General features: G+C 38.0%; 1 protein-coding gene across 1 annotated transcript in view; it reads left to right on the top strand.

Annotated features, from left to right (window-relative positions):
- Nucleotides 1–596: 596 nt before the first annotated feature.
- cdh23 (cadherin-related 23) overlaps nucleotides 597–26,985 on the top strand; it is a 171,124-nt gene continuing 144,735 nt past the window's right edge. The window contains exons 1-3 of the mRNA XM_088421399.1: nucleotides 597–648; nucleotides 15,659–15,749; nucleotides 21,753–21,827. Coding sequence (XP_088277525.1) covers nucleotides 15,668–15,749; nucleotides 21,753–21,827 — 157 coding nt within the window. The 5' untranslated portion in view covers nucleotides 597–648; nucleotides 15,659–15,667. The remainder of the gene's footprint in view (nucleotides 649–15,658; nucleotides 15,750–21,752; nucleotides 21,828–26,985) is intronic.

Here is a 26,985-nt window from a genome sequence, read left to right as displayed (position 1 = left end):
ATAATAATAATAATAATAATAATAATAATAATAATAATAATAATAATAATAATAATAGTATTGTTATAACAGTTTACCTTCAATTTATAAAGAACCTATACTACTGTATAGCTAAGAAAAAAATATACTAACTACTACTACTATATACTAAAAATATACTACTGTATGGGTTCCAAATTTTCTCAAATATTTCAATTGCAAGTCTGAAAACTCGCTAAACTATTTAGATATTGGCAATAACGTTATGCACAAAGTTTGTGTAAAGTACCTATTCTTGATTCATATACTTTGACCGCAAGCTTTTGAGTAGAACCAATGATTACTTGGGTTATCCGTAACACAGCGTCACCATATGGGACACTATCCCAGTACAGCACCTGTGCGGGCAGCCAAGTTGCATAACGAGCTGCACACTTTGAAGCGTGCGTATTTTGCGTGTGGCTCGTTTGCAACACGGCGGGTGTGCAGTGGGTGATGACCAGGGCGAGGTGCGCGGTGATCGAGTCAAGGCAGCGGGAGAGATAGACTAGAGAGGCAGGGAGGGAGAGAGTGAGGAAAAGAGGGGATCACATTCTTGGTGAGGCATCACAGCAGGACAAGAGATCCAATCTAGAGGTTGTCAGCCGGAGACGGACTCGGACGAGGAAGGTAGGATGAGTTATTTCAATCTAATTATCACCCTCCTCCTTATTGTCATCAGTACCTGTACGGCATTCAGTTGCCTCCCTTGAGGGTTTTAGGGGTGGGGCATTGCATTGGTGCACATTTTTTTTTTGCCGGTTTTGGTTGAACGTACAGCACGTGCTTTTCATACGCATTGGTTTGTTTGCATGTGGGATTTGTTTTAGGAGACTTTGATGCTTACATCTTTAATTGTGTGTTTGTGTGTGTGTTTTAAGTGCGTGGTCATATTTTGGAAGACATGGCAGTTCAAAGCGATGATAAAGTACAATAAAAGTTTTCCTAAAACTTTTATTACCGCTTGTTTCATGAGCGTAATTAAGTAAATGGTTGGTAGGGCGCATGCGCGGCCAGAGGTGTCAGGTGAACACAATTATCTCAGGTAACTGCACAAGTGACTTCAGACGTGCCTGCTGGGGAGCGCCTTGCACTCACTTACTTATTTATGCATCTGTAAGTCGATGCGACGTTAGGTGAATACTGTGACGACTCCACAGTCTTTAATCTTAACTTTATGAGCGGGTGTTCATTTGTGTTTTCATTCATATGCAGATGTTATTCATCAGTCATTAGTTAGTCATGCTCGTGTGCAAATTTTTCTTATATTCAAATGTAAATACTTAATTGTCAAAACATGCTTTTGATGCAAATTAACCAATTATGCCATGTGCTCTGAAATAATTATGTAGTATAAATGACAGCAGACTTAGAGACAATTTTGGATACAATTATTTGGTTATTCATTTAAGTAGGAGATACAAGCAGAAGTCGAAAAAAAATACTCATGGCCATCATAAAATATTTACGTCTAGAAACCTGTAACCCTGCTACGATTACCGTTACCCAATGGTTCCCAACTTGACATCACATTATTCCCTTGTTGTTTCACTTGAACTTTCATATGTTTTTACTTTTGATGAAACAATACAAGTGCTAGACATACCTTGACTTGGTTGTGTTTTCCACCAACCACTCATGTTAAAAATAGGCAAATATGTGAATATTCTAAACCAGTGGTCCCCAATCAGTGGTCCATTAACCAATACCACGGCCCATTTTGGACTAACATTTATTGTTACAGTAATATTTTTTTAATTACTTATCTATGCATAAATGTCAAACCCCCACATCAATTACTTTTGGAAGGGTAATAATAGTAGGGCTGGATTGTTACAGGATTGAGAATTATGGTATTATTACCAGCTGTGAGATGTCTTTTGAAGATGAAGCTTTTTTGATGAGAGTTCCTTCCCAAAGCTAGTGTTGCAGTATTCCCAGAGCAACAGAGAGAAAATCAAACCATTGCGCAAAATATGTAATCAAAACAAAGCAAGAACACAGACCTGTTGATTCATTTGAACAAGTAGCACCTAAATGATAAAGTGCAAATCATGGAAACGCGAACGGAGTTTGCACAGTCTGAAAACATAAACATTAGTTAGCAATTTAGCTGCTTCTGAAAAGTGGTTTAGTTGCGGGACCAAAACAGCGATCAGTCGTGCCATCTTTTGATCATGCCTGTTTGGGAGGAGCTATGATGTTAAGCCTGTATGAAGGGCTCAAAACCTAAACATATGTACTATGTGTTCATTTAAATAAAGATATCAAATCTTATTCATTATTCCTGAGGGTTTCATATTTAGTACACAAGTTTCTCAGTTTTTTTCTAATACTGTTCTACATTTGATGTGTTGTTGAATAAAAATGGTTAAAAGGAATTAAAAAAAATAACTTTAATTTTTTTATAATTTACTGCCTTTTTAATACAGTGTTTTGTTACATGTTACAATGTTATGTTAAATATAGTTTTATTTGTTTTCAGTAAAAATCCTGCTGGTTTCTTGTCTGCAAAACAAAAAACATGTAAGCGTCTCAACTGGTCTGTGACACAAAAAAGGTTGGGGACAACTGTTCGAAACAAATATGTAAAGTAGGAATTTCTATAGCATTGTTAAATCAAGAAATACAAGTTTTGAGATGTGATGAACTGGAGGCAGCAGCCTTTTTCTCATTTGTTATGTAGTGAGCGTACGTATGTATCTGACTCTTGGCCTCTCTGAGTGTCACTCTCATTGAGCGTCACACTCATGAAATTCATTCAGAATAGGAAAAAAAAAAAATCCGGAATGGAGAGTCCATATCTGACACGTTGACTGACAGACTCAAATGGAACACAATATAAGGAAGAGAGGACTGAGCGTTATGAGGTCTCGGAGAGGAGGCAAAGCAATGTGAGCTCAAGGAAGGACTTCAGTGTTATCAAATTGGAAGAGGCGTAAAAGTGTCGAGTGGGGAAAGGGAGAGAAGGCGATGTATGATGTGGAAAAACTTGTTTATTTCGTAGTGATGGTTGCTGGAATGGTGCCTGTAATAATTCTTGTTGTGTTGCCATGTGAAAGTTGTGATGAGTATTCATCCTTTGGGAAAGGCTTGGCCATGATTGCCAGGGTGTGAAGGCTTCTAAGTATAAACACATTTTGTACATATATGTATTTGATTAAATCATCCTGCGGCCTATAAATGTTTCTTCATCTTTACTGCTCTAGGATATCTGACTGATTGCTTTAGCGTTTGTTGTTGCATTTTGAAGTGCAATGTAGTCAGGAGTAGGGCCATGCAGACCTATGAGCTTTGAAGAAGAGCATGATTTTGCTTTTTCCGTTTGGAAAAAAAAATCCAAAAAAGCCAGTTTAATCAAAACACATGCTTATGGCTGAATGTACATTTGGTTGGAGTGGGAATTTTGTGCCCTATCCTACCCTGTGACTTTAAGAAGCATTGGGTTGACGTCTGGCTGGAGAGCTACAGGTATTACAGTACTTCACAAGCTGGCACAGTTAAATAATGGTGTCGCCGACCACACACAAATTGTGGATTGCATGAAACTTTTGTGATGTCCAAGGATGTCCAAATATTCACAGTCACACTCTACGCTCCTTTACTCTCAATTACTTTCTAATAGACAAGCTCCAATTGTAGATGTGTACTGTACAGTATGCTAACTGCATGTAACTTTGGTATAAAAATAAGTAAATAGATCAAAACAATAACTGACATTGGAGGTTTAAACGCATTTGAATCTGGAAGTCAGTTTTGCAAGCAAAGCGACAAGTGGACGCTATCTGTTTTTAATGAAAAAAAATATGGAATGCATGAGCACTTCAAAAGGAATGAATGAGCACTTAAAAACAATTGATTGCTTTCATTCATAAACAATTTAGTTGCCCGCATTGCTTTTTGAATCAATAATCCTCCATATGCACTAGTTAACACTAGTTAAGACGTTTAAAAGCTGATGCTAATTTTTACACTTCTCAGAATTTTGGCCTGTCCCTGAAAAATTGGTGGATATTTTCACATGAAACTTGTCAGCCAATCGGAGAAGGGTTCCCTGAGTAAAAATGAAATGGAAAAAGAACTCATACTGGGGTATTCTAATTTGAGGTCTTGAGGTACTCCGCTTCAATTTTTTACAGACATTTTGCATTATGACAGGTTTTCACTTTTTATAAAATCTAGTCACATTGCTACTTTTACAATATTATTAGTATGCCTTGTGGCATATATTCTAACTGTCTCTAAACTTGAACTGAAATATGATGTGAAGCTTCCCGTCCAAGAGCATATCCTTGGTAAAGAGTCAAAGTTTGAGAAATTATTCTGCTAAGATCTCAACTCCATAAGTATGTTCATGTTATTGATTTTTTTGTGGTCTAGACATGAAGAATACACCCAGTTATTGACAACACTTAAGTCTTTAACTGTGACCAGTTCAAGTTGCACTCTCTCCAAATTTCCCTTGATAGGCTTTATCTTACAAATGAAAAGTGTGTACATAAAGTGGATGAATTGTTCATTTAGAAATGCAGAAAACATTCAAAAGCAAGCAAAGAATTAATTTATTTTGCACAAATGTAATAATTGAAATCCCTTTCTGCATTCCCAGCATATAATAATATAACTTTTATGCTCCAGTGGAACTAAATTCTGCCGAGGAAAAAATAAAAAAAGTAAGGAGCAACTGTATTGGCTGTGTTGTGTGATAAATTGTCATTTTTTAAATTCACACACAGTGCTGCCCTGCGATCTAGATGAAATGGAACATGGTGACCCAGGATGTAGGGAGGGACAGTGAGGGTGAAATGATAAGGGCAGCTCAGCTAGACCAGAATGGAGGTGAAGTGTTGAGATGCAAAGGTCATTTGTACCGAGAAAGAGCAAGTGTACTAAATGGTGTGGATAAAAACCATCAGCTTTTGTAGGGGCGCTCAAGACTCCACATGGATGTCGAGAGCAACAAAAAGAGATGAATGAGTTTCTACAGGCCATTGTCTGCCCTCTGACACTGCCTGTTTGTGTTTATGTTGTCTACTGTGCACACTGGCCGAGCAAGCCATATACATGTAGCAAAATATGTTGGTCGAAGGACGATCAACTGGCCACAAAACTAACCACAAAAGACTAAGAAATCAAGAAGAGACCACTCTTTGTGGATTAATTCAGCGGTGTAACGTTATGGTGATAGTCCTGGTGCATTATTTTTTTTATTTATTTTTTGTGCCCTCAGAACCCTGCCATAAACACAGGCACATGCGCACACACACACGCATAGCCACAGTGAAGAAGAGGAAGATCAGCAAAGACAAATGAGCGTGTTGAACATGGGGCCATTTCTTCCTGGTTGTTAGTTCAAACAGCAACAGAGGAACATTTGAAGCCGAGCTGCACAAGGCAATTTGAAATGCTACGCTATCATTTAGTAGCATTTCACGTTCATTTATAAACAAACCGGTTGACTGCATGGGCATAAAAACGTAGATCTATGCCTTTGACTGGCTGCACTTTGAGCAAGTCCCTCTTACAGCCTGGCTGGTATCATAACTGCACGTCTGATTTATTTTTTTGTTTTTTTTTCTTTTACAATCTGCATCAAAATTGCTGAAGATTATTGCTTACATATCTGTGGTCAACACTGCTAGTTAGTTAGTTGTACCAAGTAGCTAGTAATCAGAAATTGTGAATAAGTTTATCAAGGATAATTATGAAGACAAATCTGTACAAACGTTTAGTGGTTTTATACTTAATGAATTGACACATTACATGGGCAGCGAGTTTCTTCATTTTTATTCCTATTCTCTCCAAGCCAATAAACATTTCATTTCATCCTTTGAGGCTGTGCAGGAGGCAGGTATGATGCCTTTTAATCATCCAGAAAAGCAGGACGCAGAAGGGTCAATGTTGCTTGTGCAATCAAACCAGCTGGAAAGCTATTGCTTGACTTTGGCGGAAGCTGCGGTGGTGGGACGCAAAATTCTGCCTGACCTGCACTTAAAAACATGTCTACATTTCAGCCTTGGCTTGGTTATGTTTCTTTTTGGATGCAATTTTTGTTTGTTTATTTATTTTTAACATCCACTTGCTATCCACTTTTTTTTTTTTCCAACTACTGGCATGTTATTGAGAGTCTTCGCAACTGCATGGCAGATGCCAAGGTTAGGTGATTGGACAAATGATCATTTCCTCCACACACCAGCCACACAGCATGACTGACCTGCTTTGAGCTATTCAATTTAAAGAATTATGCATTATGATTATTTATTTATTTATTTATTAAAGAACCTTTACGCAGTCTCGGGTACGTTGATCCGCTATACACGTTGAACCCTCAATATTTACTCTCCTGGATCCATTTAAGATCTTATTTATCAGAAAGGTAGTCAGCACTTGAAAACAAAATTGAGCGTTGAAATCATATGCTTAAGAATATTGCATGATATATGTCATGTTAAAAACATGCAATTATCAATCATAAAAGCACTACTGTACAAACTCCTCCTACTAGTACACACACAAACACACACACGTAAATACGTTGACATCCAGTGTCAATATTTTTTAATATACCATTAGTAAAAGTACCACACAGTTTTGGGCACGTGTCAACTATTAGCTTACTCTTTAATTATCCTCATTAGTCAACACCGGTTCACAGGCACGCAGGATCTGACTTGATAAAGCGTTTCACATCAAGGGCATGATGCCTATGCTCTGCATCTTTGTAATAATCACTGTGACCACATGTGCTGTGTAGGCTGCACTGTCTCTAGCTGAGGTTTTTTTTTTTTTTTTTTTTTTTTACACCTTCACCATCATTATGTACAGTTGTACGTACACGATTGTAGGGCTTCCCAGTAGAATCTCGAGTGGAAGTGCATAGATTGACTTGATTATACAAGGAATGCCCTTTTTTGCCGGCCAGGGAGTTTGTAATCATTTATCTATCAGTGAGAGGAGGTTTCAGCCAAGCTCCCCTTTCAAAAAGCAAGTCAGATGTGAGGTGTCCATCTCTAATTCTAGTCTACACCCTAAAAACAGTTCGGTTAAAGAACTTATGTAAGTTAATAAACTAATATTTGAGTAGTATGGATTACTTCAAATTATTTCTTTTTGTTTTCACCTAGGATGTCTCCTGTTCCCATTTGACCACTGTTCTTGCATTCCTCTTAATGAGTACAAGTACAAAAATGGTGTTTATTCAAAGTCATTCAAAAATGTAATAAAGGAATGCATTTAAGTGACTGACCTCATGTATGTTTTCAAATATTCAAGCACCCTTGACAACCTCTTTTGTAAAAGAAAAATATATCGTACATCTTTAGCTTGTCATCCATTTATTGAACAAGGGGGTTTCTTTCCACTCTAGCAGAGCAGTCTGCTTCTCAGCATAACCACGAAGGCCAAGGCAGACATTCTATTATAAAATATAAAATTAAACTTGACCACATGTATGAAATGCACTGAGCCAAATGTTGCATTTTAAGTGCTCAACTCAGCACTAGTCATCAATAAGCAAGCAGCATGCCCACATTAATTTTTGTATCATCACACATAAAAGAGAGGACATCATTGCCAGGCGGCGTTATGAAAGAAGACATCGTTTCATTAATGATTGTTATAGTCGACAAAAAATATTAAACAAGTGGATCCAAACAGAGACTAATCAAGGAGTCGTTTGGAAAAAGATGTTTTCATAACAAAAGAAGCACAAAGCATGCGAAAGGACAAATAGTAACAAGGTATCAACAAAATCACAGCTGGTATTTTCACGAGACAAAGTAACAAACAAAAACGCCACAGAGTGAGAATAAATAAAGGATGATAACTCAAGTATCACTGGGGCAAGAACTCAACAGGGATATTTGTCGGACTCTAAAAAATGCAAAGTAACAACAAAAAGTGACACAAGTACTCACTTGGAAATTAAACAGAACAGGAACATGAATGATTTAAGCGCATATGGTCCTTTTTCTTCTTTGCCATCATTCCTAAACATCTTTTGAAATATGGACCTATCAGATCATAGTACATATTTCCACTTTGTATCAGTCCATCAGTTGGTCAGACCCAGAGAATCAAATGGCATTCCTATGTGCTGTTGAAGTATGTATTTTTCTTTTTCCATGGTAGAGCTTTAACATTCATTTGTAGATAGGGACACACTCTGTAAACTGACAGTTGTTATCTGTACTCTTTCTGAGCCCCCCCTCTATTTTTTTTTTAACACACATGTCGTTTTTGAATGCTGCTTGAGGGCTCAACGGTCAGGGGGCATTCATTGTTGTTTTTTGGCCTTGCGGTTTACATGCAGAGTTTACAGATGTTTACAGATATTCGTTTGTGAAATATCTTCTTATATTTTTGTTTAGTATTTCTAAACTTTACGAGTCATTTGCTGCCCCTGTCTCTAGCTTATTTATGTATTTATTTTTTTAATAGAACATGTTACAAATATCAACTCTAAAATGTAAAAATATTGGCAAAAAATAGAGCAATAATGGTCATCAGATTCAACATTAACAATTGTATATTTCTTTTGTATCATATAGAGTTGAATATGTTGTAGGTTGGAAAGAATTTCTAAATAATTGCATTTAGTTTTATTTACATTTTACGCAACATCCCAACCTCATTAGAATTGAGCTTTGCGGTTTTGTTACCATTATTACGCTTTATTTACTATGTTGGATTATTCCCCTTTTCCAATAAAGCAATACATGATCTACTGTCGAAATCACACCACGTTTGCCTTGTCATGTCATTCAATTGAGCTTTGCAGAGTCAGACTTTAATTGTCATGTCATGTTTGAGATAAAGAGATCAGGAAGGTGGGACAGAAGCCATTACGCAGCTCATCAGAGCAGCACTGCACCGCTATCTCCCCTGATAAATCCAAATGTCTCTTAATCTCTCTGATCACTGTGCTAATGACCGACGGCTCTTTCATGAGTATAGAAAGAAGACTAAAAGCGATAATTGATTTACTGTTATATTTCACAAACAATGCCTACCTTTTCAAGTAATAAGGGGTGGCTTGAGGTCAAAGCCAATCAGAGCCGAATGGCCCGTAATCAGTCATTTGGAATGCTGTAAACCGGATGAAACAATACCAAGTCTTCGGTGGTATTCCAGTGGACCCAAATACTACTCATCTCTTAATACAGCTTTAATCACACATTACACTTACATATGCTGTAAAACCACCGCTCATTAAATAGACGAAGGGCTGGATTAAGATGTACTGTGCCCACTGGGACCAGTACTTGTTCACATTCGGCTACTTGTAAACTTAATATGAATTTAGCCAAGATCCAGGTCATGCATGCCTGCAAGAGTTACAAGGTAATTCAGTAATTCCATCTATCCATCACTTTTCAATATCAAGTCTCATTATGGCCTTTGGTGAAATGGACTATGCTGTATATCCGTTGATTTGGGGTGTATTAGATCCTGGTTTCCTGAGCACACTGGTCACCAAGCAATCACAAAGCTCATGGCATCCGCAATTTCCATGTGACCATCAACCCCTGCCATCCTGGTACAAAACAGAGTTGACGCTACTTAGCTTGCCCCATCAACTGGGATTGGTTTTGAAATTTACTATTTGGTGTCAATGGTTATAATATAAACTTTTGCAATTAAAAAAAGCCCATTTGCAAACATTTAGGAATGGATGCATCGTTTGAACCTCAATCTGTTTTGACAATCTATAGTAATTTTTAGAAATACAAATGTGTAATCTTCCACCTTGGATGGTATCTCCTTCAAACTTGGATCTTCAACCAGAGGCTTGTGAATTTGAAGGTTCTGTGTAGGTTCTTAGCTGTTCCCAGTATTGCACTCTTCTGCACGAGGTTAGATGTGTTAGTGTGATGTGTCGTACCATCTCTGGGACTTCTTTATACAGCCTGGACCTGGTGTAGGCTCTCTGGTGTTGTAGATCTGACCTCTATTGAGCTTTTCTTTAATGTTTAAAGCCTGTCCTTATGTTGCCTATATCAGTCAACACAACCTGGTTTACTTGTCTCTCAATAGTGTGATTTATAAAAATGAATCAAATTTGACTTGATTTATGACATATAGTTCTTTATCGACACCATATAGTGTCATAAGTGTTTTACGAAACCCAATCAATTGAACGCTACGACTGTCACTATGGAATATTTTTGGAATAGATTATTCTATCACTTATTTCATCGATTGATCTGATACAATTTTACATTAAAGCATATTCCAAAATCATTCACCCCAGTCACTGTTTCTTTACTATTGTTTAGTATAAGAAACAACAATTAAGCAATTCCACAAAAGAGGGAATGATGTTCTATGCACTATATTTTGAAACTTATTCAGTTACTGGTTTTGTCATTAATTTCCATAGTCAAAACAGATGCTTGCAAATGTTTTTTTTTTTTCTATTAAATGCCAAAGATAATCAATTACTTTCATCAACTGATTAGGTACAGTAATCAAAGAAAAACTACTACTGGGAGGCTGAGATCAGAGGTACTGGACAATTTTAAGCTACCAATAGCTGATTTACTTGAATATTAAAATGATTGTCGATTTATTTGATAACGCTTGAATGACTTGTTAAATTTTTGATTAATGTTGACAGCTCTATCATGTTATTGAAGTTCTTCTAAGTTTTAAATATCTTACCTTAAGAAGAATCTCACATTGCATTGTGGCCTATGATAGAATCAAGTCAACTATTTTCCACAGTGATGTAAAACAAGAAAATAGTCCTGTCCTCGAAGAGCATGGGTATATACAGTAAGTAGCAAAAGAGCAAGCCTTATTATTTATTGAATTCTTCAGCAGTTTCATACAAAACAGTGATTCTGGTGACGTCACACCGATTTGGTGTGAGTCAGCAAATTATCATTTGATTATAAATTTGCCATGCCCACTCAAATGAATGGCCAAATTATCACCAAAGTTCTTATTGAAGTCATATTTATAAAGTGCCAAATGGCTAAAAAAAAAAAATGACACCAGGCAATATGAGAGTAGTATGAGAAGCTGTCATGGGTGAAGGAGGTGAGCATAAAATGAACAGGGACCCTGGCAGAGAAGGAGGAAAGTGAAGATTTAATAAATTGTGACGGTATAGTCAGCAGAGTGGGACAGCGCCACGGTGGGGAGCAGCTTGCATCAGCAATCACCCTGCTGTTTGCTCTTGTCCTACACTGTTTAATTGCCACATACATAAGTGAGTGAGGGGAACATCCCAGCATGGCCTAATAGTGTTTTACACAAATCACTAACCTGCGTGCATATTTGACTTAATTGGATTCACCTCTACTCAGCTGGCTTGGATGGCACCCTGTAATTTGAAATGTGCACACATAAACATATTTAATACTAGTGAAGAGAACAAGACACTTGTGTGCAATCGGAATGGTCACATAAGACTTGAATTCTTCGACATTATTAAATCACATTTTCTGTGCTATTCCAATGGAACGCCTGTGAAGAATATTGTAATAAGTGGCACAGTCACTATTTTGAAATGTGCAGTTGGCGGAATTTTCCATTTAAGAATAAATACACTGAAGGCATGACAAAATTAAGAGTGGTTAGCAAATCTGCTATTAAGTGCTTTCTGCAAGAGCAATGGCTTTCAATCCAATTAAAGAAAACATGGCTGTGTGGTTAATTGAAGACTCTGTGGTGCCTATTTAGCTGTGACACCACTGTAACCCTAATGCATAGGTGTCAAAGTCAAGGCCCGGGAGCCAGATCCGGCCCGCCACCTCACTTTTTGTGGCCCTTGAAATGCTGATTTTACTTCAGGTTTCTGACTAAAACACCAAAATTGCAAGTTTTCTTTAACTTTTAAACATTTGGGGGAAGAAAAACAAACATTTTCTTATTCTCCAAATCTCTTTTGAACAGTTTTTGCTGGCTTCTGATATCAAATCTTGGTAAATGTGTGATCAACACACTTGAAATATATTTGAATTCACAGTCATTCAGGCCCTCTGACAGAAACTTTAACTATAACGCTGCCCAAAATAAAAATTTGTTTGACACCACTGCCTTAATGAATAAGTGGTACAGCAAATTGATCCATACATGGACGTATTGATGGAAAATTGACACCTCCGTTTTCTGCATAAAGTTTGGAATGACCAAACCCTGTGGGGGTATGCGGCTCTAGAAAATGGATGGATGGATGGATGGATGGATGGATGGATGGATGAATGGATGGATGGATGGATGGATGGATGGATGGATGACCATTCAATACCTACACAATATCTGGAAAAGCTCCACTATGAATGGACAACAAGTAGCAACATGAAGGAGCATGTGCAATTTATTTTATTGCCTCTCAGACGTTTTTGCACTTAAATGCATATCTGTATTGTGCTATTTCAGTCTGATTAGTGGACAGGGAAAACAGAGCAATGTGCTGTGCATTCACGAGCTACCATCATATGACACCGTGAGGGCACTTGGGAAGTGAAGAATTTAGAAAGATAACCCTTCAAAATTAAATTGCTACCATTTAAGATTGGTCACTATTGCAAGGCTGCACAAGGACATTGGTCGATTGTGGGAATAAAAAATAGGAGTATGATGAACAATGTGAGTGTTTGTCGAGGTGGGGTGTAGACACTCGTCATAAAAGGCCTTGAACGCCTTTAAATTCTGTCTGAAGTGTCTCTAATTCATTTACTAATGGATTTAAATACTTCAAGTATGAGTTGTGCCACAATGATCATACTGACCAAGAAAATGCATCTAGTTGTGCAGTGTAATTGAACTGTTAACCAAGTGAAAACAAATCTCTCCGCAGAGTGAAATGTGTTTTGTCGACAAATTCATGTGAAAGTGAGCGTTCACTGTCTTCTTCAAGAAGACTGCCAGGATTAGGTAGGACTGAGAATCAGACCGCTGATATTAGGGATGTCAAAAAGGGGTCAGTTGTGGAGGTTGAGGCAAAAACTCACGCAGATCCAAGCGCAGGGAGCAAGCAAGGTAGGAGTCAACTTTAAAAAAAAAAAACTACATAAAATTGAAAATCAGAATGTCCAAAAACTGTGAAAAGTTGATAAAGAACTTCCACCCCATAGACAGGGCTCGACCAAAATAAACAGAAATCAAACACAGGCAGATCAACAAGGCACACCTTGAAAATATAATAGTATGAATGGAGAGAACTGATACAATGAGAGCAGAATTGATGAGACCAGATGATATGTTAACAGGCACAAACAGAAGAATTTGGAACACAAAACCCAAGATGTGCATACCTATATAGAGTATACAGTATTAAAAAAAAAAAAAAAAGATCAGTCAAGGAATCTAGGGCATCCGACAGAAGGTGCTGAACTGTATTATTCCGGAGGACGGCCCGTGATACAAGTATACAGTATTGCAACACTGAATGTCAGCTGCAGGTGTTGCACCGCCAGAACAGGGTCTGATACTGGTTTCAGCAAGGGCTCCCACTGAAATATGATTCAAGGTTCAAGCTGTAACAAAACAAAAATTGGAGCCGTAAGCCACCCGTTGTTCAGAAAAAAGGGATGCGGAGTGCGCAGGCATTGAAGTGGCTAAACAGACTAGCAGCATGAGAGGTGAGGTAGATGACAAACATTAAACTAGGTGAGGAAGAGACTGGAAAGAAATTAACAGAGAAAGTGGGTGAGCACAACAACAATTACCTTCCACTGGGTGCCTGCAATGGCCACCACTTGGTATTCCTTGCCTGAGTAAAGGTTAGAGGTGAAAAGAAATAATTGACAACTTGGCAATTTACAAGGCAGAACAACAATGATCAAAATCGCAGTCCAAGTCATATTGAAAAGGAGATTATGTAGTTGGGGCTGTAACCTTTGAAATCTCTATATTCAGGTCGAATGTGTGGAAAGGAAAGTAATGTCGATGAAGGGGCTAGGAAATGATCAAGGAGACCGAAGAAACACTGGACACCGGTGAGAGGAACAGGTAGGAAAGCATAAGAGGACTTATTGTCTGACGGGGCTTTGTTGGAAGGTTGATAGTGAGCAGACTGTCAGTGTGTGCTTCCTGCTGGGTCTTGGTATGATCTTTAGGCTCTCGAGGCTCTTTAAGGTTGAGTGGAGATGAGCAGGTGGTTCTAAGTACAGTCGGCCCCCGGTTTACGAGCACCCTGATTTACGAACAATTCGCCTTACGAGCGTGGATCAGGGAGATTTTTGTCCTCCGCTTACGAACAAACCTCTCGCCTTACGAGCAATTCGACATGCCGGCCATTGAGTATGTAGAAATGTTCTCGTTTAATTGCATCAATAAAATCAACAGTAGAGACATCATCAATCATCAGTAGATACTTGTGCCAGTAACGTGAACGCTATTGGTCTTACAACGTCACACTGACTGTCTCACTCACGGTGTCTAAATGTATTACCATTTAAGTGTAGTGTTTGTACAGCTAAAGGGAAAAACAGCTGACATGAAATTAAATGTGCCGATTGCAGGACAAAGAATTGTCATTGGTTTAAATGTGTGGTTTTTTTTTTAAATTAATTGTCAATACATTCCAACCGTTTAAAAAAAAAGTGCGAATAATTATCAGTCAGTCACGGAGATGCGAATATGCTATTGGTCGATTAAGGTCACCCGGTCTCACTCACGGAGAGGCTATTGGCCGGCGTCACACGTCAATCACAGTAATGCCGATATGCTATTGGCCGAACGCCTTTATCTAGCTTGATGGGACAGGATGGAAGGAAGGAGAGAAAATTAGTGAAAAACGGAATTTTGTGAAGACTTTGCAAACTTTATTTGTTAGACATAGCTTCTAAAATTACTAGCAGCGGTAAAGAAAGAAATAAGAGGATGATGTTTTAGTACCTGCGTGATTTGCACCCTGACTGAAAGAGTTACTGTAACACTGTAAGAGCAATATCATATCTATCGCCGTGTTAACTTTGAGCATTGGGCTCTGCCCCCCTCTGCTTACACCCAGCTCAAGTCTCGTCGTTTCAAAGGTAAAAGCTATTTATCCATTGTAATTATTATATAATGCAAGTGTACAGCAGATTATGTCACTCAATTTTAATATATGTATACAGTGTGTCGTTTTTACCTAAGGCTTCGGCGCGCGTTGCACGCATTCACGAATTAACATGGGTTTGGATTGCCCGCTATACGAGCAATTCGAGATACGAGCGTAGCCGCTGAACGGATTAAGTTCGTAACCCGGGGGCCCACTGTATACGGAATCAGGAGAGGCGGGATTAAAAAAAAAAAAAAAACATCTCGCTACAACTGAACAAAGGGCAAAGACCTGACACAGTTAGGTAAAGTCAGGAAGTAAATGCAAATAAATATACAGAGCAAATCCGTAACACCACACTCAGTTGTGCCATCTCTTTTTTGAATAGTTCCATACTGCGAAATGTTTAGCTTTACACTGTCAAATATGCCCTTATAAAGAATACTATTTCTTGATTACCAAGCATTCGGTACTAGTGTTTTGTGGTGAGTTCACCTTCGAGCCATACAAAATAAGCACTTCCCTCAAAGCATGACATTTAACGCATCTATTACTATATCTATTTATGAAACCTCTTCCTTGACATGAAAAAGCCATGGATGAATCTTGCTTATATACACTATATTATGTGTTTGTATTTTTCAGGTGCAGGTGATGTCATTGAGTCTGGGTATTGGCGGCAGGATGACATTTGCCAAGGTCCTTCTTCCTTTCCTTATTCTTAACTCATGTGAAGGTGAGCTGTTCTCTCGATTATTTTTACATGTTGAATTCAGCAAAAACTATCGTGTTAAAGGGGAAGTCGTGTCAGAATTTCTTAGCAGTAAAATCAACTTGTTTTTATCAACCTCAAGGCGGCCATTTTGCTTCTTGTTTTAGCCCTTTGGTATTTTGATGTCATTTTTATTCGACAGCAAGTGGCAATGGATAAATACAGGTACATTTTGCTGCTTAATTCATATTCCACAAACTTAATAAGTATCATAACATTTTGTTTACACTTGAAGAGTTGTATAGAACATATAGTAAAATGTAAATCTTTGACTCTATTTCTTCTCAATTGCAAGAATAATATGTCAAGGGAAAAATAACAATTTCAGTTTATATTATTATTATTATTATTATTATTATTATTATTATTATTATTATATTCCGTTTATATTTTTGGTCACCTCCTTGTAATCACTTGCCTGAAAGTAAAATTCTGCCTTTGCAAAAAAAAAAAGCTGTGCTTTTTTTTTTTTTTTCCCCCCTGGACACATTTTGCTTCAAGCCAATGCAGTTTGTTTCACATTTCATCATCTGTGCCAGCCCTTCTTCTTTTTGTTCACCCTCATCCATGATTGTCCTACAAACATCTTTAAAATGTTTTTGTGTTTTTGCTGAGTGTGCCTTACGAGTCTCTGAGTCGGACAGAGTGAGGGAGCGTTAGTGCAGCGGAAAGTCACGCTAAATGTCTCACAGTGACAGGCAGGAGACACATCCAATCACACGCAGCGGTGAAGCAGCAGAGAACGTTATTAAGTGAATGCCACAACATGTTTCCATCAAATACAATGAGTTTATCTGTTTGTCTGTTTGCTTTTTTAATAACTGGAGTCCCTCAGCCTTTTGCCGCTCATTCTTATCTAGCACCTAATGTTTGCATGTTGTATTTGTGTAGCCATCATTTTTCTCTCCTTTGCTGTCTCCCGTTCACCTTCACCTTTCTCTTGTCTTTAGCAATCCATTAACATGTTGAACCTCTGTGTGACCCGCTTTGTCTGCTAAACTAGATAAACGACCAATGCTGTCATTATTTACTGGCTACAATTTATCTGCATTTCACAATCCCAGCATGACATTTAGTGACACATGGGCATGCAAAACCTGTTTTTCACCAATTAGTAAAGTTCAGTGTACCGTGAAGGGAATGGATTTTCATAAAGAAGTGATTATTTGCGAGAAAGTTGTTTTTAAGTGAAGATATTTATTTTGACGGACCGGCTGTGTAGTGTTTTTAGAGTATTTATGTAAGTATGAGGGGCATTCAATAATTAGATCAACGAAACTTTGTACAGTTATTAGTCATAGGCGCCATCCAGAGTTAAGCGTTTCTCCTATCGGTTGATGCAGCTATGGAGATCGTTTTTGTAAAACACCCCAGGTTGGTCGTCCAACAACAACGTGACCGTAAATTAAGGTTGCATCATTTGGGAAACATTTTCCTTTCAAAAACACCTTCATGGCTGGGAAGAGGTGAAAGTCAGAGGGTGCAAGTTCAGGAGAATAGGAGGGATGGGGGAGGATGTCATAGACACAAGCCTGTGCCTTTGATCTGGCGACATGCATGTTATGGACTTGAGTATTGTCTTGCAGGAAGAGGATGTCTTTGCTTATCTTGCCCCGCTTCATGATTTTGATAGCTTCTTGTAATTTCCTCAAAAAAGTGAAGCATAATAGGCTCCTGTAATTGTGGCACCCGTTGCAAGCGGAGGGCTGCACTCTTGCCTTCTTTGGAGGTTGTGAGTCCAAGTGCTTCAGATGCATTGGCTGGGCTTTGGTCTCTGGATCATTGTAAAAGACCCAGGTTTCATTCTGTGTAATCAGTCTTTGGAAAAACTTTGACTCATCCTCTTAACACATCTCCAAATTCATCCTCGAGCATTAGACACGTTCTCAACTCTGGATAGATGTCCGAAATCTGGGAAGCCATCTGGCAGACACATTATGCAGATATGGTCATGAATGATGGTTTTCGCACACTTAGTACAAATCTTGACCTTTTGAGCTGCTTTGAGCATACCAGAAAAGGATGTCAACTACAGGTACTGAATATTTTTGGTATTCAGACATCTTAAAGAAACTGTGAATCAAATACAGGGTATAGATATACAGTATATATATATATATATATATATATATATATATATATATATATATATATATATATATATATATATATATATATATATATATATACAGTGGGGCCCCGGGTTACGAACTTAATCCGTTCAGCGGCTACGCTCGTATCTCGAATTGCTCGTATAGCGGGCAATCCAAACCCATGTTAATTCGTGAATGCGTGCAACGCGCGCAGAAACCTTAGGTAAAATCATCACGGGGTATACATATATTAATATTAAGTGACATAATCTACTGTACAGTTGCATTAAATAACAAATACAAAGGAATAACGACTTTTACCTTTGAAAAGACTTGACTTGTGCTGAGATAAGCAGAGATGAGCAGAGATGAATGCTCGAAGTCAATACGGTAAATCAGATATGCTATTGGTCTTACAGTGTCACAGTAACTTTTTCAGTCAGGGTTTTCTCTACTTCCTTCCATCCCAACCAGCTGTGCCATCAAGCTAGATAAAGGCGTTCGGCCAATAGCATATCGGCACTTCTGTGATTGACGTGTGACGCCGGCCAATAGCATCTCCGTGAGTGAGACCGGGTGACCTTAATCGACCAATAGCATATTGGCGTCTCCTTGACTGACTGATAATTATTCGCACTTTTTTTTTAAACGGTTGGAATGTATTGACATCTTATTCATTAAAACACATTTAAACCTGTGACGATTTTTTGTCCTGCAATCGGCACACTTAATTTCATGTCAGCTGTTTTTCCCGACGTGAATTGAGCTGGGTGGAGGCGGAGGGGAGGTTGTGTGTGTTGTATTAACTAGGCACCACACTTATGGCTTGTTCGGACGTCAGTTCACTGTTGGTTTCAATTCACAGAATAGCAACAATGGCGCTGTCCCAAAGCATGTCGGGAGGTCGCCGACTAACATGACATGTAGTTTTGTCAAGCAACCATCATATAGCGCTGCAATACCACCCGTAACAGTGTGCAGAGATCAACGTCTTGAGTTAATACGGCAACGCATATAGGCTATTGGTCTTACAGTGTTACAGTAACTCTTTCAGTCATGGTGCAAAACACGGAGATACTAAAACATCATCCTCTTATTTCTTCCTTTACCGCTGCTAGTAATTTTAGAAGCTATGTCTAACAGATAAAGTTTGCAAAGTCTTCAAAACATTCCGTTTTTCACTCATTTCCTCTACTTCCTTCCATCCTGTCCCATCAAGCTAGATAAAGGCGTTCGGCCAATAGCATATCGGCATTTCTGTGATTGACGTGTGACGCCGGCCAATAGCATCTCCGTAAGTGAGACCGGGTGACCTTAATCGACCAATAGCATATTGGCATCTCCTTGACTGACTGATAATTATTCGCACTTTTTTTTAAACAGTTGGAATGTATTGACAATTAATTAAAAAAAACACACATTTAAACCAATGACAATTCTTTGTCCTGCAATCGGCACATTTAATTTCATGTCAGCTGTTTTTCCCTTTAGCTGTACAAACACTACACTTAAATGGTAATATATTTAGACACCGTGAGTGAGACAGTCAGTGTGAGGTTGTAAGACCAATAGCGTTCACGTTACCGCCACAAGTATCTGTTAATGATTGGAGATGACACAACTGCCGAATATGTTGACGCAGTTAGGCGAGAACATTTCTACATACTCAATGGCTGGTTTGTCGGAATGCTCGTAAGGCGAGAGGTTTGCTCGTAAGCGGAGGACAAAAATCTCCCTGATCCACGCTCGTAAGGCGAATTGTTCGCAAATCAGGGTGCTCGTAAGCCGGGGGCTGACTGTATATATATATATATATATATATATATATATATATATATATATATATATATATATATATATATATATATATATATGTATGTATATGTATATATATATATGTATGTATATGTATATATATATATATATATATATGTATGTATATGTATATATATATATGTATGTATATGTATATATATATATATATATATATATATATATATATATATATATATATATATATATATATATATATATATATGTATATATATATATATATATGTATATATATATATATATATATATATATATATATATATATATATATATATATATATACACGTAATTTCATCTCAACCTTGTGTTGTTTTTATCGTGAGCAACATTTTAATGATGTGTACACTAAGAAGTCCAGACAAGAATAAATGCTTATCTGGACTTTCAGTTTGTCAAAACAGTGATGTAAATCTTGTATTATTTATTTAGAAAACAATTATTATAAATTCTATATTACGTATATTTACTGTTTTTTGTAATAAGTTAGGGTTAATTATTTTACTTATGTGGAGCTTTATTACTGCTGTTGTTGTTATATATAAGGATGATTTGCATTGACAATACTTACTTCGTACATGTTTACACTGAGCTTTAAAGATGGAAGTAATCAGTTGTTTTTCTCATAGCAACAAAAGAACAGACGCAAAAAAGTTTGATTACTGAAATATTTTGGAGAAAAAAATAATTTCTTACTTGATAATCATAGTTTTTAGATCATTTCATTCGAAATTTTCTAATTGCATCCAAACGTTTGGTATGTGATGAAAATATGGATGCCCAAACCTCATATGCATCTTACTCAGGGGTGTCAAACGTACGGAGTTAAGTAAAGCCTAAATCCAGAATATTCAGGTTTAATCTGGCTCGGAAAATGATTCCATAAAACATTGAAAAAATGAATAGGACTGAACCCATTAGTCCGATTTCAATAAAACTGTAAAAGCCCTTGCTTATAAAGGATTGACTTAATCGTAGGACTGTTTGGTCACTTTTTTTATTGAAAGAAGTATAAAAAAAAACGGATGGATAAGCACATTGTCTCAAGATGCTGTCAGGCGCAACTCAAGCTAGTGCTTGATAGCAACTGACTCAGTCCTTCTCCGCAGGCTTCCTCGTGCACTACAACAATGTTACAACAAGCAAAAATTATTACTTGTACAAACGATGCAAAGATCAGCACTGCAACTTACAAGCCAAATTGACCAGGTGACAAGCTCATGCCAAATCCCTTGCTGGTTGCTTCAGTGACAGAAAGTGTACAATTCACGTTAACATTCACATCAAGCTTTGTTGTAGACTACACAGCACAAGTAACATCCCTCTATCCCTCTGAAGAAATTCCTAATGGGTAGGGGTTTCCATCTGGGCCATTACCAAATATTTAGCTTTGATAACTGTTGTATTATAAACAATCAGCCTTGTATTTCTTTATGAATTTACATTATTTGTAGTATTATGTAGTATTAGCAAATAATTTTTTGATGGGTATCATTAAGTGGGTGCAGTTCACTGCACTTGATGCAAAGTTGTACAACCACATGTTTTTATTGGGGCATTTTACTTCCTCTGGATATTTGATTGTTTACTTGTTAAGTGTGAAATACAAAAAACATGCATCCTTTCATGCAACTTAAGGAAAAATTATGTATGATACATAGGGGACTTTTTTTTTTTAATTTACTTTTTGACAATATATTTACAATTGACTGTCCAACATGTAATTAACACTGATTGTTTTAAAGATGTAAAGCAGATAAAGATATATATTTACCTGCCCAACCTGCTTGAGGACCGTTTTTTGATCCACGCACCCCCTGAGCCAAAATGAGTTTGACACTCCTTATCAATAACATATTAATTTTTTAGCGTGTTCGGAGGTAACACATGCAGATGGGGCTTTTTTTTCTCATTATATTACCTCATACTAATAGGTCTATGACTAATAAACATGTGAGACAAAATGTTGAAAGAACCAAACAATCCATCAAAAGGTTTCAGGCTATAATGGGAATGACTCTTCTTTACCTTTCTTGCCTCACAGGATCAAACCAGCCGCCACGTTTCCTGAACTACTTCTTCTCAACGTACCTTCTGATCTATGAAGATATGCCTGTTGGTGAGTCTGTGTGGGCTGTCACTGTGCTCTATATCATGTACAACTGTACGTTGTTTGAAGAAAGTACAGTAAAACAATCTTTGTCACCTCTCCGGGGTATTGCAAACATAAATTGAGAAAACAAGCAAAGGGCTGTCAAAAACAAGAAACGACAGTGATCGCAATGGCTGTCTTCTATCTGGACGGTTGTCTGCGTAAGTTTTTATGTGCACTGAGAGCAGAAATAGATTTCGGCTTCTACTGGGTAGTCACATTTTTCTGACTCAAGTGGATATTGGTGATGATCTTAATGCAATATACTGTTTTAATATTCTTAAAATGAATGCATTGTATCGTATGATCATACACATCTGGGATTCCTACATGATACTTTTCTCATACTTCTGTTACGCTTCATTTATCTGATGTCATTTCTGTTGCTTGTGGTGATCGACAGACCAATTTGATGATCCCGGGATCATCATCTGCTGATTTGACAAAGGCCAGGACTTTTTCTTCTACTAGATTGAGCACAAGGGCATATTTTTTTTTTCTTTGTTTGTGGCATGACCTTTCTCCGTACAATATTGGGCTTGCTTACCTTGGCCTGTTCTCTTAGATTTCAAACGTTTGAAATGGTTATATGCTGCTCTCTAACCACTTGAAAGTCTTTTTCTTTACTCATGAGAGTATGAAATAAAAGCCTTATCTTCATTATTCTTGTAACTACTTTCGACACCCTTGCTCTCATCATCTTTATCATCATCATCTCAGTTGTCTGTTTACGATTGTAGCCAGGGAAGGGCATAGTTACCCTGTGAGGCAACCGTACATCATCATCATCATAACCCTATAGCAATGTCAGGTTTTGGCAGAGGTCCATCATTTTTTCCAGCTTGTGTATCAATAAAGAGTTGGGCTGTGTTGTTGGGTGCTGCTTATTTCCCGAACTGCTGCGCCTGGGTTGCCCTATGACCATGAATCATTGTGTCCTCTAGCAGCTGGGCTGTGCTCCAGCAGAGTACATTCCAGTGGTCCAAAGCTCTGTCAGTCATGTCCCTGGCCCAGCCTGTGATAGATTCTTCAGCAGTCTGATGATGAGGGTGGGCCGAGAGATTGGACAGTGACTGTTTGTCAAGATTATTGTTTATTAGCTCAGCAGATGTCCTCGTCCAGGAGGTCCTTCAATACATAAACACATGAGGCCGTGCACAAACACACGAGCAACTGCTTGTGCGTTTTGTGTGCACTGGGTGTTATATGTCCAACCCACACGCTTCCTCACAGTCATAACCCTTGATAAGTCATTATCAAGCAGCTAATACAAAAGCCTGATTGCTGTTTCAGTGATGACATTGATTTGAAGAAATCGCAAATAAATAATTATTTTTACATTTTAGTTGTGTGGAAACTTTGTCCAAACGTATAAAATGTCATGCTTTATTTAATGGTCACATTGTACTTGCCTGGCCATTATTTCACATTTATTTATAATGCAAAACTCTTCGAATGTGTACATGTTTGACTGCCTGGAGGAGAAATAACATGACATGAGAACAGATCACATTTCCACAGCCACTCAAGTTACTGTACTGTTTGTTTGACTCATTGGTGTGGTAACAGCATCGGGTCAAAGTTGTAAATTATTTGTTGCTCAAGTGCATTGTTAACAACAAAGTTAAATTTACATTCCGATATACTGACTTCAATTGTGAGTACAGCTCATTTGTAACCCATGTAAGGTATTCTTGGCATATGCTAAGGGCGCCAAAAAATACCTTAATGTCCTGTAACTATATAAAAGTGAGTTGTTCTCATTACATCTCAAAATGAAAGCGCTAAATTAGATCCATTCAAATGTCCATAATGAAACAACAGTAATCCCTCGTTTTTCGCGGTTAATGGGGACCGAAACCATCCCACGATACACTTTTAAATTACACACTGCATTACACTTTTAAATTATAACAAAGGAATTGTAAAAATCGGCGGCTCTGTGGCGCAGTGAATAACACGTCTGCCTCACAGTTAAAGGGAGCTGAGTTCATATCCACCTCTCTCCGGCCTTCCTGTGTGGAGCTTGCATATTCTCCCCGAGCCCACATGGGTTCTCACTGGGCACTCTGGTTTCCTCCCACACGCCAAAAACATGCATGCCAGGTAAATTGGACATACTGAATTGTTCTTAGGTGTGATTGGGTGTGTGAATGGTTGTTCGTCTTTGTGTGCTCTGCGATTCAGGGTGTACCCCGCCTACTGCCCAAAGCCAGCTGGGATAAGCACCAGCAAGCCTGCTACCCTTGTGAGGAAAAGCGGCTCTAGAAAATGGATGAATTTTTAGAAAAATATATCTATTAAATTTGGTTGCATTGTATGTCCATCCAACTTCAACATCCGCTTATCCTCACGAGGGTCGCTTGCTTGCTGGTGCCTATACCAACTGTTTCCAGTGGGAGAAAGGCTCTGCTCACTGATCAAAGCCACACATGTTTATGCACAACTGATTTCACCAACAAATCTGTAATTCTAAAATGTTTTATCTCATATATACATGTATGCTGCCCGCTCTGGTCTTTCAAACGTGCCCATTGTCACTTTAAATGCCTGCAAATTTAATTACCTCTGTGGAATTTCTAATTCAACAATGATTAAGGAGGTGCAAGCAGCCCCAAGGAAGGAACATGTTTATAATGTGTGTCTACTCTTGCTGCAGCCAATTCCCTGCTGTCAGCTACTGAACACACTCTACTTTTTAACTATGGCTTGTCAACACTCTCCAATGGACCCGTGGTCTTCCTAAGCTTTCTTCTTCAATACATATTGATTGTGAAGCATTTCTGCACTTTAAACAAATCAGTATAGCAGCCTGCTCTTGTTTGTAGCTGTTTGTATGCTTGTTAGAAAGCACACTTATTGTGTTTCCTCCTAAACTATACCTGACACTGACAAATGGTTTTGTTGAAGCATTGTTATGCCAAAATACTAATTTGGTATCAAGTGACAATACAAGTTTCACATGCTTCAATGTACCCCAGTTTATTCTTCAAAAAGTTAACTCAAATGAATTGGACACACCCATATTCACAATACATGCAGCCCTGTGTCTGACTCGTATCGGGAGTTGATTATTGATTAGTCAGAATACTTTATGTAGTTTGAATAGTTTACAAGAAATTATTAACACTGGCGCCTTTAAATCAATGGCGTAAGGCAGTTAGGTGAACTCTCCTCGAAATCCATTATGCTAACCATGACAAATAATTGAAACAATTAACACCCTGTATCAAAAGTCTCCTATATTAATTCAAGCCATTCCCCACATCCATTTTTAATTAGCTGAAATTCAAAACACTTTCTGCTTTAGTCAGGGTATGCAGGATAATTGAACCATCTTGTTGATGCCCAGGTTGCTTTTGGTTTAATGTCTGGACATATTTTTTTTAAAGGGCCCGTAGCCTAATATGAAAAGTTAACTTTATGGAGCTTTTAACCATATGCCAAAGTTGATTTCTCAACCCTAAACACCCCCAAAGTGTGATTTTCCTTAAATGGCGCATTTCATTTCTAATCATTCCTTGCATATTCTGCACACTCCCACCGGCCCCACCCATGTAGATGAAAAGTTGAAGTGCGCTTATTACAACAGGAGAAACACAGGAGCAATTCGCAACTCCCTGCACCGCCTGTGCAAGAGAAAATACACGCTGACCTTATCCGCGTCTTTTAGTTTTGTTAAGGTGTCAGAGCTGAGGAGGAGAGATTTTGCACCGAGTTGGCCAAGTAAATGGCAACGTCTCTTTTATTAGCTTCAACAAAGTTTTTTTTTTTTTGTACAAATGCGAAAGTGGCCAAAATGTGTGGGAACTGATTTGATAGGAGAAATGCACGTTAGTAAGAGCAGTGTATTGATGCCGTTTTCCAATTTAATGTCAGTAAAACGCTAGTTCTTAGCCACATATTTATCCTGCTGGAATAGTCTTTATCATCCGTGAGCCTCGTGATGATTGTGTGGCCCGCTGCCACGCCATGAAGGGGGGCAAGACAGCAGCACGGTAAGAGGCGACGTCCCTGCAAATCAGGCGTTTTACTTCCTGGTTAGAAATGTTGGTACCATAAAACTCATATTTAATCAGAAATTGAAATCGCCAATGTGCCAAATATAATTTATATGCACATATTACACAGTGGATAGAATAAAATGTCATGTAGGTTCTGTAAAATGTATTGAAACAATATTTTGTTCCCACAATTTTGAAGCCTGCGTTTTGTCATGTCTGATCAATGAAATTACAGAACACGTCACAGTTGTCCACTGAAACTGTACAAGTCCGCCCTCATACTAAATATTCATCAGCTATTTCGATGCACTTTAGGCAGGATCAGCTACCTGTGACAGAGAGAGCAAGCAAACAGGCAAAAGACAAAAACAGTGAAGCGCACAGCTGCGTCATTTGCAGCTTGTAACTCTGTGTTTAATGAGCATGAGGAGCAATTGCAAGAAAAACAGCCAATTCTGTAGTGGGACCCCGCTCTAAGTTCAACAGCAAAATGTGACCTGTGCGACACAAAAGTATCTGAGAAATATTCTGTGACACTGTGTAATTGTGGTCAGCATTGTTGTTGGGGGAGTCTAATAGTGTTTAGGGTGAATAAATGTTTTTTTAAAATCCACCTGTAAAACATCTCCCTTTAGAAATATCCCATTTAATAAAGTTGAAACCCTAATACAACATGAGCAATATGTATTTTTCTTATGTATATATTTAAGTGCTGTGACTTTTCCGACAATTGAATTAGGTCTGGTTCAGACTGCTTTTTAATATCCGATGTAGTTACCAAAATTGCAGTCTCAGAGATCGATTGATACGGATCTGATTCTTGTTATGAATATAAAAGTTGTTAATATTATTTTGATGTCATTTTTTTGATTCTGGATTCTAAAAACACCATGTTGACAATACAAGTGATGATGTGCTCATTTGATGAAAACACAGAAAACTGAAAATATGGCAACCATGGCGCCAGCTCATGTGCATGACATATCACTCAAAGTGTTGAAGATATATAATAGATGGAGCTTTTGAACAGGATTGCACTGGTTCTCAAAAAAAACAATCAGATACATAATCAGCCATGTTGGCTTGGTTCCAATTGCACCATCCCTTCTTGTAATGTCGAT

The sequence above is a fragment of the Hippichthys cyanospilos genome, chromosome 8 (assembly GCF_059441005.1).
Source record: "Hippichthys cyanospilos isolate Australia breed blue-spotted pipefish chromosome 8, RoL_Hcya_1.0, whole genome shotgun sequence".
In the NCBI taxonomy this organism is placed as follows: Eukaryota; Metazoa; Chordata; class Actinopteri; order Syngnathiformes; family Syngnathidae; genus Hippichthys; species Hippichthys cyanospilos.
The sequence above is the reverse complement of the archived record's forward strand: the minus strand, read 5'-3'. Positions and strand labels throughout refer to the sequence as shown.